A 19,078-nucleotide genomic window follows, 5' to 3' on the forward strand; every position below is an offset into this window, starting at 1 on the left:
AGACACCCTGTCGCTTAAAAGAAATGTGATTGTGCTGCGCAAACAACAGATCAAGCAGAGCCCACAGCGCACACACACATACAGGCACGCACACACGCGCGCGCGCGCACACACACGCACACACAAAGAGGGAGGAGTGGGAAAGTTAACATTTTCCCAGAAAAGTTGACAAAGTGTAACGTTGAGGATACGAGGACGAGGTTGGGAAACTAAAGCAGTTTGGCCAAACAATACTCTCAATTCTAGACATTTCTGTTAAACTTCTGAATGTTAAATACATGGTAAAATTGAGGATACCTAATCTAGTGTAGGCCATCTGTGCCTTATTAAAGCTTTATTCAATGAGTTTAAATGACATGAAATTTAAACAAAAGTACAACTCTTAAAGTTTTCAACTTTTGGACATTTTAGTGCTATTAATGTCTGATCCTGAGGCGAACAAGCGATAGATAATGTGTGCCTGCGAGCCTCTACTTAGGGTAGCAAAGACAAAACGCCATCATGTCCGAAACACGGATTAGAGCGCGCTACTGCCGCCCGCTGGACGTTTATCTTTCAGATGGGACAAACACAAGTGTCCTTTGAGTTTGTTGAGTTTTCGAGTAAAGCGGTCCATCGGCTGAGGATCAACGTTATTTCATGCCTGACACAGTAAATATAGAACAGGATCTCACCACTTACTGTCTTCATACGCTAAATCCATTTATTGTGGCACGCGCAATGGTTTTAATTTGATCAATGTATGGTGTTATGTGCAGTCTGGCCGTTTTGTTGTTGTTTTTTTTTACACAACACCATAATCAAATAGGCGGTTTGATAAATGGCTTTACACTGTTCTCATATTAAACTTTTTTAGCAATGATGCATGTGAATTGTGTGAACCATAAACCAGAACCGTACAAAACACACCACGCTCTGTTGAAATAATCTAGTTTTAAACAACAGAAGAGACGCATCTGTGGCTCAAGAGGACCTCAGACACTTCAGTCCTCAGTCACACTGAGCTGCATTAGCATGAATGTCTTTTTTCTAATGTGTATGCGTGTGTCTCCTCCGAAGCCTAATTGTGTTCTCTAGACAGACAGTAGTCCAGGGGAGGAGGTGCAGGCAGCAGTATGCTAATGTGTCAGTGAGCCAGTGTCGCTGCAGGGCAGGGGGGTGCATGGCTGATAATGATGAGATGTGCGGTGTGTGTGTGTTGGAGGGGGGAGGGGGGCTCATAACTCATCCCCACATTGTCCCAGGATCCCCCACTGGCGCCGCGCAAGAGCGCAAGGCAAGAGCCCAACGGTTCAGAGGACTGCGCTGCTTTTTAAGGTATTCTGGAAGCAATTAGTCAGGGGAAAAGGTCTGCCAGAGGGATGTGGAAGTGGCTGTAGCCGCACACTGCCCCCCCCCCTCTCTCTCTCTACATTTCCCTTCCCTTCATTTTGTGTGTATACGTGTTTGTATGTGACTATTCTCCAGACTCCAGGAAGTAGCCAATTTTATCTAACCATTTTCCATTTCAGCCTGGCTGTCAGAGTCTGTCTGCATTCTGGTCTGCATAAAGGTGCAGAGCAGAGTTAACATTGTGCATCACCATGTTTGAACGACAACTCTTTACTTATTTGAAACCCAAGAATGGTGCATTCAGCTGTATGAACTATGGGCCCTATATATAATTGTATATAGTATAATATAAATGTAATTTGCAAATATTAATAATAATAATAATATTATTAATGTTTTTTTATTAAGCCTCCTCTTGACTTAGAAAAACACCCCTCACAAAACATGTCAAAATAACAAGACAGTGTTAAAATGGTACAATTTTTTTAATTATGTACCGCAATTTATTTCAACTGTATTATCTTAATGGAACTTCAAATTATTAATAAAACCATGAGGCAGTGCCAACCCACTCTCCCTTTCTTATACTTTACATACAGTGCCTTAAAACTGGAGGAGATGATAATATATCCTGAAACATGATATAAATTTGGCAATGTTATGGTTGTCATCCTGTTTGTATCACGGTATCTCTCCTTTTAATATCTCTGGTTGTAGAAGAACATTATGGGCAATGTTGCAAATCAATAAGCAGCACTGCTACATGGCTTCATGGCTTCATTGTCTTTTATGTGATGATTGCATCAATGTGATGAAGTACCTCGACTTGTCAGGTATTTCATTTCCTGGATTTGCCAAAAATGTGTCCTTCTCAATTTCTCAATTAATTTTTCTAGAGAATTTACTAAACTGTGTCACAATATTGATAACACAGTAAAAAAAATATAAAAATAACACTATGAATTTGAATATTTTGAGTAAAACTGTTCAATTTTGGCTCCAGCATTCATGTTTATTTGCCCCAGCTATAATCTATCATGATGCCCAAAGAATTGATGGAAACGAGAGCATGCAATGTGGTAAAACAGCCTGATAGTGTAAGAAGGATGATTAGTATTCTAGATAGCAGACCTGGCCTTTACTATAATTTATTGACACAGTGACTGCCTCCAGACAAGGGGCCATGCATATGCAATTAAAGAGGCTTATTCTGTCTGAACCACAGTGCTCGGAATAGGCTGAAGATGGCACACAGGGAGCTCGTCATTGCTAAGATAAGAACAATAAAAATAAGTTTAATTAAAAAGAGGAAGAGAATTTTTTTTTTACCACTTGCATCTGATATCTTGTCAGGAAAGTGCCAAACACCCACATCGGTAAATGTCACTGCATAATAAATAATAAAAAATAAAGTTTCCTGAAGCCAGGATGTGCTTCTGTTCTCGTTTCAGCGTTTCAAGTCAAGTAAACAGAAGAGCTCCAGGAAATATTGGTCAATGGTATTACGCCTCAAGGTGCAGGGAGAGAGACAGATAGCAAATCACAGACATTATCTCAACAGCGGGGGAGGGCATTAAAAGAAAAGCATATAGAGCAAACAATGTCTTTCATCATCGATTAATCGTTTGTTTTATAAAAAGTCAGAAAATGGTAAAACTATGCCCATTGCAATTTACAAAAGCACTCCAAAACCCAAATATATTTTTTTATGATCACATAAGACAATAAAAGCAGACAATCCTCTCAATTGAGAAGCTGAAAATGAGGAATGCTTGGACGAAAGCTATTTTAGCAGTTAATCGTTTATTAAAATAGTTGCCAATTCGTTTTTTGGCAAATTTCATTGAGGCAAATTAGAATTATACTTGAAAAAACACAAGAAGGTATATAAATGTCTGTGTCCTAAACCTCCCAACCTGGATATGGAAACTATGACTTTGATGACTTTTCTAAACCATTTTTAAAGCTACACTGTAATTTTTGAATGCAAAAGAACATTCTTCCTCTTCCAAATAGATTGTTGAGTTTGCTCAGCTTTTGATATGGTTTGGCCAGTAGCTTATGTTGGCTAATGTTAGCTAACTTTAGGAAGGCTTTGCTGTGACCTTACCGAGTGACTTTAATGACTTTATGACTTTTCTCTAATTGTGCTCTTTACACAATTAGAGAGTGTGACTTCATTATGTTTTATGAAGTCACACATAAACAGTTCAATGGTTTTATCACAAAAGTAAAAACATGAAGTAAATACAGCGTGCCTAATTTCCTGTTTAAGAAAGGCAACTTAAAGTAATAATAATCTCCAAGAAGATTTTAAATGTCTGTTATATTGCTATCTATCGCCAAATGAGGTAACGCAATAATAATTTAGCCTATAAGGTCCACTGATGAAAGCCGTTGCATATACAGTATTAATAACTGGGTGTCTGTGGCGACATTCCCAGGAGAAAATTAGTTAGTTTTCCATCACCCATCAGTGGTTGGTCCGCCAGAGAGGGTAGGCGGAGCTAACGCAACAGACTCGCTCTTCAACTCACTTGTGTGCGATGCGGCGTGCTGTACTGCGGTGTAAGAGTGATAACTACAGACGATGAAACTTCAAAAACAAGTGAAAATGAGATCCAAAGAACGCATCGGCTATTATCACTTATCGCCAAAGACAACAAGATTGTAACTTTAAAACACTGCCGATTGGGGCAATTTCATCCAACAGCAATTTAATTACTTTTTTATTCTTTCAGCAGTTCTGCATCTTTCCAAAAAATCATTTAGATTTATCAGTTGTGATACTTCCAAATTGTATTACATCTCTACAGATGTATATTTTAAAAACATATTATTAAACGTGAGTGAATAAAAATTCCAGTTTACTATGTTTTTGAAGTGGACGGTTTATGTGTTTAATAAACACATTAAAGCTTCCAGTTCAAAAGTTCAGCTTCAACCAAAAACAGTTGAGTATGTAATTCTGTAAGGTGAAAGATCTTCCTCCGCAGCGCTGTGGAGATAGGTCTGGCAATACGAGACTAGGTGAGAGATCGAAACCAGAACAGGAACACATTAAAGCCTGCAGACAGCAGTCATTCAATAATAAGAAACACTGTAATACAATATTAATCACTTTTAATCGATCCAAACTTTTCACATGGATCAAACTCAGACTGATGCATTGCGATGCATCAATAGTTTTTTACGCCCCTAGATAACCCCATTATACATTGCCATTCACTTAGGCCTTTTGCTGCTATCTCTATGCACTAAAATATGTGTTTTATTTATGTCTCCGTCTCTGCAAGAACATTTATACTGTATCCCTCATGTTTTAGGTGTGATGTTTTCTCGTATTCCAGGGTTTTTTGTTAAAACATCTTTTCAATGTGGGATTCCTGTCTATAATCAACATGTTGTTTGTTAAATGTTTTTACCCAGTGTTGGACGCTGTACAGAACAGGTCTTTTTTTTTACATTCTTTTGGTCTGGTTTTTGTACAGGGATTCAATTTGTGACATTTTATCAAAGTAGTTGGAGGCCTCAGTGATCCACTTCTCTTTATAGGCCATTAGTGTGAAACGATTTTGAAGATTTGTATACGTATAATTGGTCTACATAGAAGAGTGCTGAGGCTAATTGGATGGAACAAGATATCTTAAATTTAATGTTGAGATTGATTTTAAATGTGGTCTCGATGTTCATGGATCCCATAAAGAATGATATCAGTGTTTCTGGTGACGTGTTTAATATTCCCCTGGCTTCACCATCATGCCAAAATATCTACAAGAAACATCTAAATGTACAAAGGTACTTGGTAGATTAACATGAAATTTAATGAGTACATTCATGCTTCCCAGAGGATGAACCTTTTCCATTCTTGATTCTTTTCTCAAAGCTCTACTTTTATATCACCCTCTGGCAAAAATGTCAACTTTGTAAAAAAGACATAATATATACCCACTACTGTTCAAGCTTTACAAATAAAAACATTTTTAGGAATGGGAATTTTTGGGAATGCTTGTGGGGCTTTTGTATTTTCATCATGTTACATCCAGGGTTTTAAAACATTGAGCTATATGCTAACATCAACATGCTAACATGCTCACAATGACAATGTTAACGTACTCATATGTTGCATCATGTGGTAGAATGTTTATCATGTTCACCATATTAGTTTAGCACGTTAGCATGCTAACATTAGCACTAAACACAAAGTACAACTGCAGCTTATGGGAAAGTCGTTAGTTTTGCAGATATTGGACAAATAAAAGTTTGACCTGCTGATAGCACTAGATGAAAAGTTAGAGAATCACCAAAGTTATTACATTTCATTCTTATGCGGAGATGAATATGTGTGCAACAAATTTCATGGCAATAGGTCCAATAATTGTTGGGATATTTCAGTCAAAACCACAAATGATGGCACTAAAGGAAAAGTCAGGGATTACTAAAAGTATGAAGATCCATCTTCTGGGAACCATGAATGTCCATACAAAAATAATTAGTAGAGTAGGTTGATTTAACAAGATAAGTGAAAACGTTCTGCTGTTGGTGCTATAAGTCAGGGGGTCACCACAGTCAGTAGGACTCATCCTCTGGGGAACATGAATGTCTGTTCTTCTTCTTTGAATTTCTGGGAGACTAGGCACAGGAAGTGCATTGCAAACAACGCATTTGGTCTTTGCAAACGGAAATGATGTACATGTTTATTTTCATGTAGAGCAATTGGTCATTCAAGATGCATGTGGAGACCGTAGACCGTATGGGTGGAGATGCATTCTAATGCCAGGTGTGAACTGACGCACTTAGAGCTGTCCACTTGTGATTGGATCACCAGAGACGCATGCTAATGAACAGGGTCTTAGCCCATCTTCTTTATTGTTTTATGTTAAGTAGCTTCATGTAAAATGGTCAACGACAACAAAAATAGAAATAAGTGGAAAATATAAAGATGAGAAAAGCTACATTGTTCACTTTCTGTAACCACTAAACTTAGGTCCACTGGTATCTTGCAGACATAAAGAGCACTGCACAGCCTGTCTATCTCGTCTTTTTATCTCTTTGTGCATTTTCCATTGTAGGTCCAGCCCATTGAAACTCTTGTTTTCATTCCACTGAAGATTTGTAGTAAGGTGTGACAGTAGGTGTTATCCGTGTTTATTTTTTATATTTATATCTAACTCTCAGTGCTCTTCTCATGCTGTGAACAAGTTTACCCCTTGCTGTGACCTAATCCTAAAACCATTAACGACCTTCCATTGTTACCATGGTAATCTGCCATATTAATGAGTTCTGTGTCACTAGGGGCAACCAGTTTTTAGTACAGTGCCACTTCAGCAAACTGGTTTCCAGTGCCCTACTTTTTATATCACTCAATAGACGCTGATCTGGGCATGACCTCTGCATCTAGAGCCACACTGCAACATAATCTCACATAGACCTTGAGGAAAATGTAACAGCCTGTAAAATAAACTACCCATCCCAGAATCCCCTGCCCCATCCATCTTCCTGCTGTCACCTGAAACGGGAGCCTAGGTAAGGTGACCCCCACACCAAGATGGAAGAGGAGGGCCATGTCACTTTGTGAAAACCTCCCCTCAACCATCTGGCACCGCGATAATAGAGCTGGAAGCAGTTGAGCGTCGGTGCAGAGAGAGAAAGAGTCTGGATAACTTGTCCTCACTGCGACCTACCGACGACCCCGTGTTGAAAATGGGCCATTCTTTGCATCAAATTGCATCCATTACATTGTCCTTGAGAATGAGAGAATTTCAGGCATGAAAATCAATACAATAGAGACGAAAGGCATTAAATTCTCTTGGGAAGTGGGAGCTCCGGCGACACAGTGGGTGCCATTGTGCCATAAACTTTTCCCCCCAAAATGGTTTCATTCCTCGGTTTGTGCTGCCTCTGCAGCTATGACCACAACAAGCAACAATGAGACACGAGAGACACACGCAGTGCTAACGTTTATTGATATTCTGTGCTGCAGATATAAACAGCCTGTAACAGTTGGGTTTTTAGGCTAATTTTTCTTTTGTGTTGTTCCCTGTTGAGAGGTAAGAAGAGAGTAGGTAAGAGTTTTGTGCAAGACTATTTCTTGTCAGGTGACTTCCTAGTCTCCACCGGTTGCCTGGCAACCTCACGGTAAACTTGTTAAACCAAATCTTGTCCTCTTTACACTTCCATCTTTTGCACAGATTAAACAAATGAGATACAACATGTCAATTAGTGAGCTTTAGTGGTATTAGGCAAATTTGAATACCTTTGTACAGACCCAGGCTAGCCATGTTGTGCTAACTGGCTCTCCTGGCTGTAGCTTCATATTTCAGAGACCAATATGAGAGTAGTATTGACCTCCTTATTGAACTCTTGGCAAGAAAGCAAATAATAAAAAGGTCTATTTTGCTTTATAGGCTTGTGTACTTTTATTAAAATAAAAAGCTACCCTAAGATGCTAAACAGGAGACACCAATTTATTTAATATTTTAAAAATTGCATTGTCTGCCTGACAGTAGTCTCGCTTTGCCAGACATTCCTTCACAGCGCTGTGGAGGAGGGTCTGGCTAGTCCATAAAGCATTCCGGGATGGGAGAAAAACATGAATAACCATGTGACACCTCAGTTGATTTGATTTCATATTTTTATTTAAACTCCTATTTCCAAAGTAATATTCGCCCAAAAAAATGACAGACTTTGTCATATTATATGCAATAATATAAAGCGAGTTTCCCACCTGGGAAGAATCAAAGTATAGTACCACGGTTTTTCTTTCTTTAGTAGTAATCATTACAGTCCTACTACCATTTACATTTGGGGTGGGGTGGAATATAAAAAAACAATACACATGAAAATAAATAATTTAATACAAAGTCTGTAGTTAAACATGCAAATAAAGTGACAAATCAAAGAGACAACTGTAATTATGCACAACAGGACAGAAGGTTTAATGACTTGTCCTAGTTTAAGTACTTGCCTTGGGTTACCATCAGGAAAAAAATGAAAATGACAAAGACATGGTAAAGTCAAATAAATGGGCTGGAAGCAACAATGAAATCCCATCAAAAAGAGTGATGTGGACCGCTAATATTATCCAGGGACTGAAATTAAGCATTAATTATACTGTAATTTAATGTGGGTTACTGAGGGTGGCCACCAAACAACACTGGTGGACTCAAATCTGAAAACCATGCATGTTACAACAAAACAGGAGGATTTTCTGTGGATGATCACTTTCTCCGTTTCGGTGACCTTTTTTTTTTTTTTTTTTTTTTTAAACGTTTATTTCACAAACACAAATCTTTTTATACAAACCCATTGTAACCAGAGAACAGTGCAGGTCAAAATAAAATGCTAATTTCTGAGATAGTTAAAACTCAATATCATGAGTTATTCATATGTGTATATTGTATGTCTTGACAATTTTGAATATGAAGTTGGTACTATTTCTTAGCATTCAGTGCAGCGGTAAATGAACACGTAGGCGCACATGTTTTAATTGACCTTTTCTTTGTAAGCAAGAAAAAAAAAAAAAACTGAAGGATTATCCATCGCCAGTGTCCTGAGCCCCTCACAATAACACATTTTACACAAGAGATGTAACTCGGCATCTGCTGTGGAACCAGGTGAAGCTGCTCAGGTGTTCTATTAGTTCTCCCTACTGACTGTACAGAAGTGGGCCCTACTGTGTGAACAGTTAACCAGTACAGATGAAGCTTCGTGTAGAAGCAGAGGATTTATTATGATATGAGGAAAGAAAAGAGGTTGTGCTGCATGAAAAGAAATACCAGTCTGTACATGGTCGAGGCACTTTCAAAGCAGTGTGCACATACTATAATGGGCAATACGAACACACCCACCCAAACACAAACACACATGCCGTCAGTCTTTTTTTTTTTTTTTTCCTACACTGAACGAACTGAATGAAGACAAACGCAAGTAGCAGCTGTTTCAGCCAGAGTCCATGCTGAACAGCTCGATGCCATGCGGGCTCCAGTGGAGTCCGACTCCAGAGTTGAAGACCAGGGACCAGACGTAGGGGATGAAGAAATCCTCCGGCTGGTCTTCCTCCACGTACTTAAACTTGAGCTCCGGAAACTTCTATTCACACAAAAAGAGAAGCAAGAGATGCAAAGACAATTGGTAGGATAACACAACCAAGATAGTTTTGGGTTTGTATATAGTTAGCCTAATAGTTGGTTTGATTTGCATTGAGAGATGATCTTATGGAAAGTACCCCATGCCAATCTCTAGGTATGGTGAAGGGCATGTGATGATGAGGGGCTATTTTAATTCCAAAGGCCAAGGGAACTTTATCAGGATGCATAATATCCTGGATCCATGAAATAACTGGCCTTTAAAAATAAAAATCTGACTACCTCTATGGGAATTTAACATAGGGGTGTCTATACTTATGCCCCCTGTATTTTAAGCAAGAACATTTATTTATTTACGATACATTATTCATTCACAAAGAAAATTGGTGTTCTCAAAGGTTGTATTTTTCCTAATTTTTTTTTTCTTCCAATTAAGGCATTAATCAATTTCCAAAAAATGATTTTTTTAGTCAACTTTAGCAGGGGTTCCAATACTCATGAGCAGCACTGTAGACTGAGTTTTAAAAAGAACGGGAATATACAAAATGGGGGAAAACCCTTCTGGAAAATGCGGCACCACTTCGAGACAGGATTTCACAATTGGAAAATTAACATGGTGACAAACATTTCATCTTCTGTCGTAACGTGTGTGGGTTTTTATGCAATGTCTGCAGCATCTCATTGAAATGAAAGAGAGGGCTGCAGTTTTTCACACAGTGTTATTGTTGGTCTGAACATGGCCGGAGACGTCGACACCACCAACATTGGATATTTATAAAGTGCTGTAGGGACGCAGGGACATCTCTTGTGAGGTAAAATTGCTTACAGCCTGCGAGACCAGTATCGCTCTGTGGTCTGACCACTGATCTTTTTAAAAGGGCCGGCTAATGTGTGAACGTCACCTCAAGGCCCCAGCAGGTGACTGGATATGGAGCGCAACAGTTCCGAAACTACCCAGAATCATAAATGAGAAAATATACCTCAATACACAACAAGTAAATATATAAAGAACAAACAAAAAGGAAATCTAGTAAACTGAAACCAAACATAGGGGTGTAACTTTACAGAGCAGTGTGTCAGCCATTGTGACCTTATTGTTTAGACCCGTGGAGAAGTGCTGAGTAACCCGATTACTTGGTAATAGCCACTCAACCCTTCAAGCTTCAGCTTGTCATGACATGGCTTGTTAATGGACAAAACACTCACTGAGCTGGACCGGGAGAGGTTATCAGGTTCATACAGCAGGGCCTCTGTGTTGATTATGTCCAAGGCTAATCCACCGGGGAAAAAAAAAGAGACAACAAACACACGTGGATGTTGCCTGTACTTTGTGCATACTCAATATGTTAAATATACGAATTTTAAAGCTGAACCAAAGCAAGTTGATAGTCAGGACATTAACTATTTTGATCATCGATAAATCATTTTCATATTGAAAAAATTGGGAATTGGGAAGACTTAAGTGTTTTCTATGTCTTCTTTGATAATTAATTAAATATCTTTGGACAAAACGAGCAATTTGCATAAGACTTGGGCTCTGGGGAACTGTGATAGACATTTTATTTTACTTAAAACTTATTTTATTAAACTCTTTTAGGTCTACACAATGTGAATTTAGTGAACATTTTTAGAATTTTTGACAGCCAAAAGTTACCTCTTGAAATGTCTTGTTTTATTCAACAAACAGTCCAAACAAGATTTTCAGTTTACATTAAAACAATAAAAAAATCCTCCCATCTGAGAAGAATCAGATGATGGTTGACATTTTTGCTTGAAAACGGACTAAAATCTAAAAAGATATGGAGCTCCTCTCTGAAGTGTTTGCAAAGGAAATACTGGATGTTCAAGTGTTTTCTCCAAACCTACTTGAAGTCAACACAAAACCATCGAACAGCAGGTAGGCAGAAAAAGAAGAGCATCAATAATACAAGGGTACCTCATTATCTCCTCCTGTCCATACACACACGTATATGCACACACGCAGCCAGTAATCAGTCTGCAGTGACAGACAGACGCTGAGGGCCTTTATGTGATGGTCCCAGTCCGGTCTATTGAGTCCTGGCTGGCTCTATTCACAGCCACACTATCGCTATCATAATGCCACAGACAGAGGGACTACGGGGTCACAGGCCATATGCCAGGCTACTGAGGCCAGACCACACACACCACCGCCATTGTGATGGCTAGACACAATGCAGGAGCTGTATTATTTGGCTGGTATTTGTGTGTAGGTTACGGTCACATTGGCAGGCTTACCAACTCATCAAATGTTCATGACACTGATGGTGAGAGTTACTCAACCTAGGCTCACTTTTACTTGCTAGAATAAAGCATGTTGAGCGGTTTTTCATTTGAAGATGGAAATCATTTTGGTTTTATTTAGCTGCTTTGTTGACTCGTCAGCACAAACTAACTAAAACAGGAGGAAGTTGAGCTGATTTATGCTGAGCTATGCTAATTATGGCATAAAGATTATTAAAGCATTAATCAGTAAACACTGCTAGGTCACAATAGCATATGTGGAATGTACATATGCTATATCTTATATCATTAAAGAATCAAAAGTTTCCCTCACTACTTTGCAAAAATATGGAAACATGATCCAAAAGCAGATCATCTATATGAGGAACATGGTGTAAGCAGTAACTGTCATGTAATGCTTTTAAGTTATTGTTTTCCTAAGAACACATCTAGAGACCGAGACCACTGTGGCAATATAATGTTTCACGTTACAGGTTTCCACAGTAGCGGGACATTAAAAGAACAATATTTCAGTTTATATGTTCTCTCAAACCACGACTGGATTGCAACTGAATATGAGGAGCACTTCATCATGACCTCTGAATGCAACACTCACAGTTTACAGGGACACGTGAAACCAATCAAAGCACACAAATTATCTTTTCTCAGCCACTGCTGTATATATTTGAATGCTTTGTGCCTTTGTAAATACAGTTATAATTGGCCTAACATCAACAATAACAGGCAGAGGATCCCCATCCCCCCCTCCTGCATTACCGAACATTTTCTCTTAAAAACGTGTTCTTCTCTCAGGTCTCTCTGGTTTGTAGTGTCGTGGAAAGATTATTGTTGACACATAAAGACAATGTGTCTGCTGCCGATACTGACATCATGAAACCCCATGTTCTACACAACTAGGTTCTAAAAACATGGGCACTTCATACAAACATTTATTTTTCAATAGTATTTTGCAAAGGCTTAATAAAACTGACAGCAAAAGAACAAAATCATCCTAAATCTGGACCATTGATGGAAAGAAAATCCTACATAATTAAGGAAAAGTTCACCTTGTGATAGAGATAGATGAGAAGACTGATACGACTCTCATTGTGTCCGTATATTAAATATGAAGCTACAGCCAGCAGACGGTTAGCTTAGCTCAGCATAAAGACAATAGACAGGGGGACACAGCTAGCCTGGCTCTGTCCAAACGTAAAAAAAAATAAATCTGCCTACCAGCACATGTAAAGCTCACATATTAACACGTTATATTTGACAACTAAAAAAAAGTCCTGCACATAAACCCTTGTAAAACCATGAATTGTTATTTATACACTTTGGTGTTTGTACAAACAGAACCAGGCTAAGGGTTTCCCTGTGTTTCCAGTTTTTATGTAAAGCTAAGCTAACAGTCTCCACCTTGATATTTAACATACCGATATGAGAGGAGCATCGATCTTATCTAACTTTAAGGAAAAAAAAAAAGCAAATAAGCACATTTCTCAAATTGTCAAACTATTTATTTAATAATAAAAGCTTCCAGTGCGGTGCCACTTCAGTAAAGCAGGCAGTAGACATAATCTCAGAAGCTATCAAGAGACTGAGAAATAAGTGAAAAATAATGCACCCTGTGCCATTAAAACAAACAAGTGCTTACTGGAGAAGAAATTATGGACCTAAACTGCAGAATAATATACAGTCCCCCCCTCATTTTGTCTCCTACTTCTTTATTGGACAGAACCACCAAGGGACTTGGTCACTTATTCTGTCCATACTATGGCTTCCTCTCTGTACATATCTCATCTGGCCCTCTGTTGCCTCCTCTCCCTCCTTCTCTCCTCTGTTTTGTTCTCAGTCTGGCAGTTGTCTGGGCCCACTTGGCCTGGGCTCATATCAGTTAGTTATGGGTCCTGGCGGGTCAGGCCCTAGCCCCTGAACACAGACTGACTGGCTGGCCTCATATCTTCACTCAGGACTCTGTGTTCCCTTCCCGCCTCTGCTGTGCTGTCAGAGCTCGGTCAGACAGAGAAGAATGTGGCTAGGGAGCAAATATGAACTCACACACACACACACACACACTCACACTTGGAGCAGGTACGTACACACAAGCACTGAAAGGTTATATTTCAAAATGAAAATTCATGCCACTAGTGTTTCACACAGTAGTGATGCAGAAAATCCACACTAATAATTTCAGTTTGTTTAAAGTCCACTGTCCTAATTTCCTGTCCACACTTGCAGTTTGTATATTATATATATATATATATATATATATATATATATATATATATATATATATATATATATATATATATATATATATATATATATATATACACATACACACACACACACACACATATAGTCACTGAAATATTTGTTTGTGTGTATAAATTGGCATGATCCAGCTCCTCAGTAATATATGTTGCTTTTCTATGTTTTTTTAAAAATGGAAATTAAAGTGGCTGGATTGCTGTCAAATTTTTTTAACATTCACGGTCCCCAGAGGATGAATCCTAATGACTTTTCTTATCAGCTGACTTTTCCTCTAGCGCCACCATGAGGTTGACATTTTTGGTTTTGTGTAAAACATAATATAATAAAATGTAATAAAATGTATGTTTTTAACGGCATCTCAAAATTTCAGTTAGGGATTTTTCCAAAACTTTGCTTTATGACCAAATACCTGCAAAACTAATGACATTCACATCGCCTTCAGATGTAATTCTTGCTTAATGCTAATTATCAAATGTTCACACTAATCATTGTAACTCAGCATGATAGCTTTGTCATTGTGAGCATGTTAGCAAACTGACATTAGCATTTAGCTCAAAGTATTGCTGTGCCTACAGTGCAGCCTCAAGGAGCGGTTAGCATGGCGTGACTGTTTTACATTTTATAGACAAAACGATTAATTGGTTTCTTAATTAAAATAGTTGCAGCCTAAGGTTCATAGATTTGTCTCTATATTTGGTTAATTCATGAAATGTTAATGCAAGTATTGAAGATTGATAAGAGCAAAGTTTATGGTTAAAAAGTAGCTACAAGATGCCAGTAACTCGTACTATATGGTAAGAATACTCTTAATTCTACAGTAACCCTGTGATTATGGCAGAAAGCCCTCTTCAAATTTGAGTTGTGTCAGATGTTTGTTGAACCCAGGACTGAAAATCAGTTGTGAAGACCAAGAGGTTGGATTACGCATCCAATTTTCTGAAGTAACTCCATTGTTCCTTAAGAGGCTTTAGAGTGAGAAAATTTAAATACCCTCTGTTGTCAATGTGTGGGAAAGTAGTGCTGACAAGCCATCAGACACATAAAGGCCCAGGTACAGATTAACAGCTGGTAAACCCCCGAGGAGCCAGAGAGTCTGTGGGCTATCACTGCTCAATAAGGCAGATTTCAGCTGGTTAGGCTAAACAACACATTCCACAGGCACTGCCCATGAGAGCCACTCAGCCACACACACCCTGAAACAACACACACACGTCACACACACACACACACACACAGAATGGGAGAGACTGTTGAGTGACAAGGCGCTAAGGGTTGTCCCTGAGGTATTAACCACCTTCTTTTAACCTTTTCTTTCAGTTGGGACCTAATTCATATGTCTACGTCTTTGTGTAAACGTTTTAAGATCCTTAAACAGCCTTGTGTCTACAATGTTGCCCTCACCTAAAACAACACGGTCTGTAAAATCTAAACAAAGTTATTTACTTTTCAACTGTTGGCTCCTCCCAACAAACAGATTTTCCAGGCAGCAAATTTGTGATTGATCACTTTAAATGTCAATATAGCCGAGCACACAGTGCAGCTGTCATCATTAACCTGTGGGACTTTATCACTGCAGCTTGAGAATGACCACTGGTTAACAGGTAGTATTCATGAGCAGCGGTTATTATCACTATTCCATACTCCTTCCATTGTCTAACAACAGAAACAGACAAATATGTAAACGAGAACAACTATATTGTGAATTTGGCTGTATTAAAACACAGTATAGGCGATCCCCGAGATCAGGAGGAGTAAGGAGGTGTAACGGGATGTGTGTGGCTGCTCAGTCACGGATGTCTCTAACTTTCTTTATGATCATCCATTTTTAATGTTGATATAGGATACAGCACAGCAGCTTTCATCAACCTGTATTCAAGTCATTTTTATCAGACAACGCACATTAAAATAATAATTTGGTCAGCTGAGCTGTCTGTTGGCTGTGATGCAGTTTTGCAGTTTCTCATCTCAGCTGCATTCTTGCCTGAAAATGTTTGAACTCGATGTTGCTGGGTAATTTTATAAATGTGTTGCTAGAATCGTATTGCGGACGGTCCTCATGTTCATCGTGTTAAGTTAGTGAATATATTTGAGTATATTTAGTCAAGTATATTGATGTACGCATCAATTTACTAACTAACTTGTCTGTGGCATCCAAGCTAAAACGCAACTCTGGCGTTTGTTCTTGCTTCTCTACTCTGAAGAATGTTCTCAGAAAGCTCTGGTTTTGGTTGTGCAGGACAGAAGGCCAAAACAGAGGGAAAGGTTCTTTAGCCAGCTTAGTGTCGACATGGCTACAGCTTCAGGAATTCAAACTTCCACACAGTAGATTAACCATTTGTTCACTTATACAGCGTTCATTGACATGCACTGTGCTACTATTAAATGTGACCACAGAATATAACAACTTCACTAATGAATGAAAAACAGCTGAATAAGACTCAACTTGTGTTTGTTTGAGAGGAACAAACATCCCTACATCTCTTTCTTGTCAGCCCCCTCCATGCACAACACACGGCTGATTGAGACTCAAATACTCCTAGCTTTTACTGAGCAATTACCAACTTATCGATGATTCCACACAACACTAATCCAAACCTATGGATTTGAGCATTGGGAGCTGTATAGCGGAATGAGCCTAATAAGATGAAGGGAAGCGAGAGGTAGTGAGACAGCTGTTTGTTTGAGCGATGGTACCATCGAGCGCTGGGGACTTCTCCCCGAGGAGACATTGCCCAGATATACTCTTCGCTTCATGTCACCCCTGTAGAGCCCGGAAAGCACTCAGGTAGTGGAGAGTCAATGTTTTTTTTTTTTTAATTTATTTTGCCCAGAAACAAAGACGGGCACACATGGCTGCACACTTATCGGCACACATAGTTAAAACACAGACACAAATCCAAACGGTGAGGATGACACACACTTATACACCACATACACACATATTCCAAAAACAGCTGACTGCGTGACTGTGTGCTACAAGTACAGCCCCCCCACCCCGCTTTGCTGAAGGACATGGCAGGGTTATCCACATGGCTCCATGTGTAATTCTATGGCTCTATGGTCGATCGCTACATTAGCTCTCCAAGGTTCCGAATGATAGCGAGACACATAGAGAGAGAGAGCGAGAGAGAGCACATGGACTCGTGGCCATGCACCATCCCTTTTCCACATTGGCTAGTGAGACAAATGCCTTGCAGCCAGCCGCCAAGTATAGAACATGAAACACATGATGAAACATGCAATTAGGAGCTTCGGTGCTGGTGAGGAGCGGAGTGGGGAGACCGCTGGTTACATATTTCCTCACTGATTAATGGAGAACTGGGAAGGGCGGGGGTTAGCGAACCAGCCAGAAGTGTTGGGTGTGTTGGGTAACGAGTCACGGTGGCAGATTTATTCCCCCACTCCCTCCCCCAATCTTATGTGCCCATGACAAAGCGCCCCCTAGCCCCCTATCCTATCTCCTTGAAATGCCATTACATGTTCGCGTGTAGCTGGCCAGCGGAGATGGAATGAATATGGCCATTTGTGTTAATGAGAATTGGGCTTTAGCCTTCTGTCTCATGTCCTTCCTGTCTCACGTTTCCATCTTTACCTTGCCCCAGTCCATATCCCACACCTCTCACTCTCTCTAACCTGTCCAGACAAACTGATTCCCTTTCTCTCACATCCACAGCACCAGATCAACCATACCTCTCGCAGCCCTTGACAACACATTACATCCTCGTCACATGCACCTTGATGTCCAATATGTCCCACTTTTTTCTGCAGCCAGTCTCATATTTTGTTGTTTCTTGTCTCCAGGCTCGCCCATTCCCTCTGTTCCCCTACTGTGTGTGTGTGTGTGTGTGTGTGTGTGTGTGTGTGTGTGTGTGTGTGTGTGTGTGTGTGTGTGTGTGTGTGTGTGTGTGTGTGTGTGTGTGTGTTTGAGAGAGAGATTTACCTTCAGTCTGTCTGTGGGCAGGGCCTGGGCTCCTTTCATGATGACTTCCTGAACCCTCTCAACAGACAGGTCACTTCCTGCCTGCTCCAGACGCTGACTAAAGAAGCCGATCACCTAAAAAGGTCCCACAAGAGGAAACAGCCAATCACAATACAGAACTCAAATTTGCCAAAAATACATTTGGTCTAATAGAGATGATTTGTAAAGCATACAATTCAACATTGATGGAAATATGCTTATTTGCTTTCTTGCCGAGAGGTTGATGAGAAGATCCATATCACTGTCAGTTAAATAACAAAAGTTGACTTAAATTTTGCTCTATTTAAGTATAATGAAGTTTGTTTTGTATGTTTTTATCTCTGGATAATAAAAATGATTACATTTTAATTATGCTTTTTGTTTAAAATTAACAGTTATCTTATATTTACCGTTACAGGTTATTGTTCGACTGTAAAATACTCAAAATACTTCATCAGAATGTTTGGTCATGTTCCATGTTTATGCAAGAAAACTAAGATCCAGTATCGCTCAGACTCTAGTCTATATCTTTCACCATTAAATCCTGTCTTTACACACAGGATCTCATGTCATCTTGATCTCATTGAAGTTTAATATCAACTCTCAGTTCTGTCGTGAAGCTGTTTGACTCTTGTAATCCAGCTGTTTGGAGCTGTCACATTGATGTTGCAGCAGCCACACCCTATATGATGACACTGGGTGCAATGTGGAGATCTAAATTAGAGCAAAGTGGCATCATGCTACATGTAGAGGGCTTCGTTCTGTAAACAGTAACACTGGTGAATGTTCCAATACTTTATGTTATGGAAAACAAGCTCTTTGAGACTATATTTTGCCAACAAGACTTATCCATGGGTTGTCATGTTTCCTAGCAACAGTAGGTTGCTCCGGAAATGCGTCTTTACTATGCAAAGACACAGAGCTACATGTAGTATAATTTACACGGTTATTATAAGACAAAAAAGTGGATACAAGTTGATGAAATGGCTATAAGACTACATGAATTCTGCTTTCTAGAGAGTGAAAAACCTCTAAGCCAAATTAAAAATGCTAAAAAAAAAAAAAAAAAAAAGGCTCGGCTAATGTGCCTGTAGGCTACATACTCAATACACACAGTATTTCAGATTACAAATTCACAATAGGGTTTGAGCATGTTTCATCCCACTTAAAATGAACACTTCAC

At 39.3% G+C, this 19,078-nt stretch overlaps 1 protein-coding gene across 2 annotated transcripts in view; it reads right to left on the bottom strand.

The window, feature by feature from the left end:
* Positions 1–8,738: 8,738 nt before the first annotated feature.
* Positions 8,739–19,078, bottom strand: part of dym (dymeclin) — a 58,216-nt gene continuing 47,876 nt past the window's right edge. For both annotated transcript variants that reach the window (XM_028601840.1, XM_028601838.1), the window contains exons 16-17: positions 17,878–17,991; positions 8,739–9,423 (exon numbers count right to left, since the gene is read on the bottom strand). In XM_028601840.1, the coding sequence (XP_028457641.1) occupies positions 9,274–9,423; positions 17,878–17,991 (264 nt within the window). In that variant the 3' untranslated portion in view covers positions 8,739–9,273. The remainder of the gene's footprint in view (positions 9,424–17,877; positions 17,992–19,078) is intronic.

This window comes from Perca flavescens, chromosome 16 (genome assembly GCF_004354835.1).
Source record: "Perca flavescens isolate YP-PL-M2 chromosome 16, PFLA_1.0, whole genome shotgun sequence".
Classification (NCBI taxonomy): Eukaryota; Metazoa; Chordata; class Actinopteri; order Perciformes; family Percidae; genus Perca; species Perca flavescens.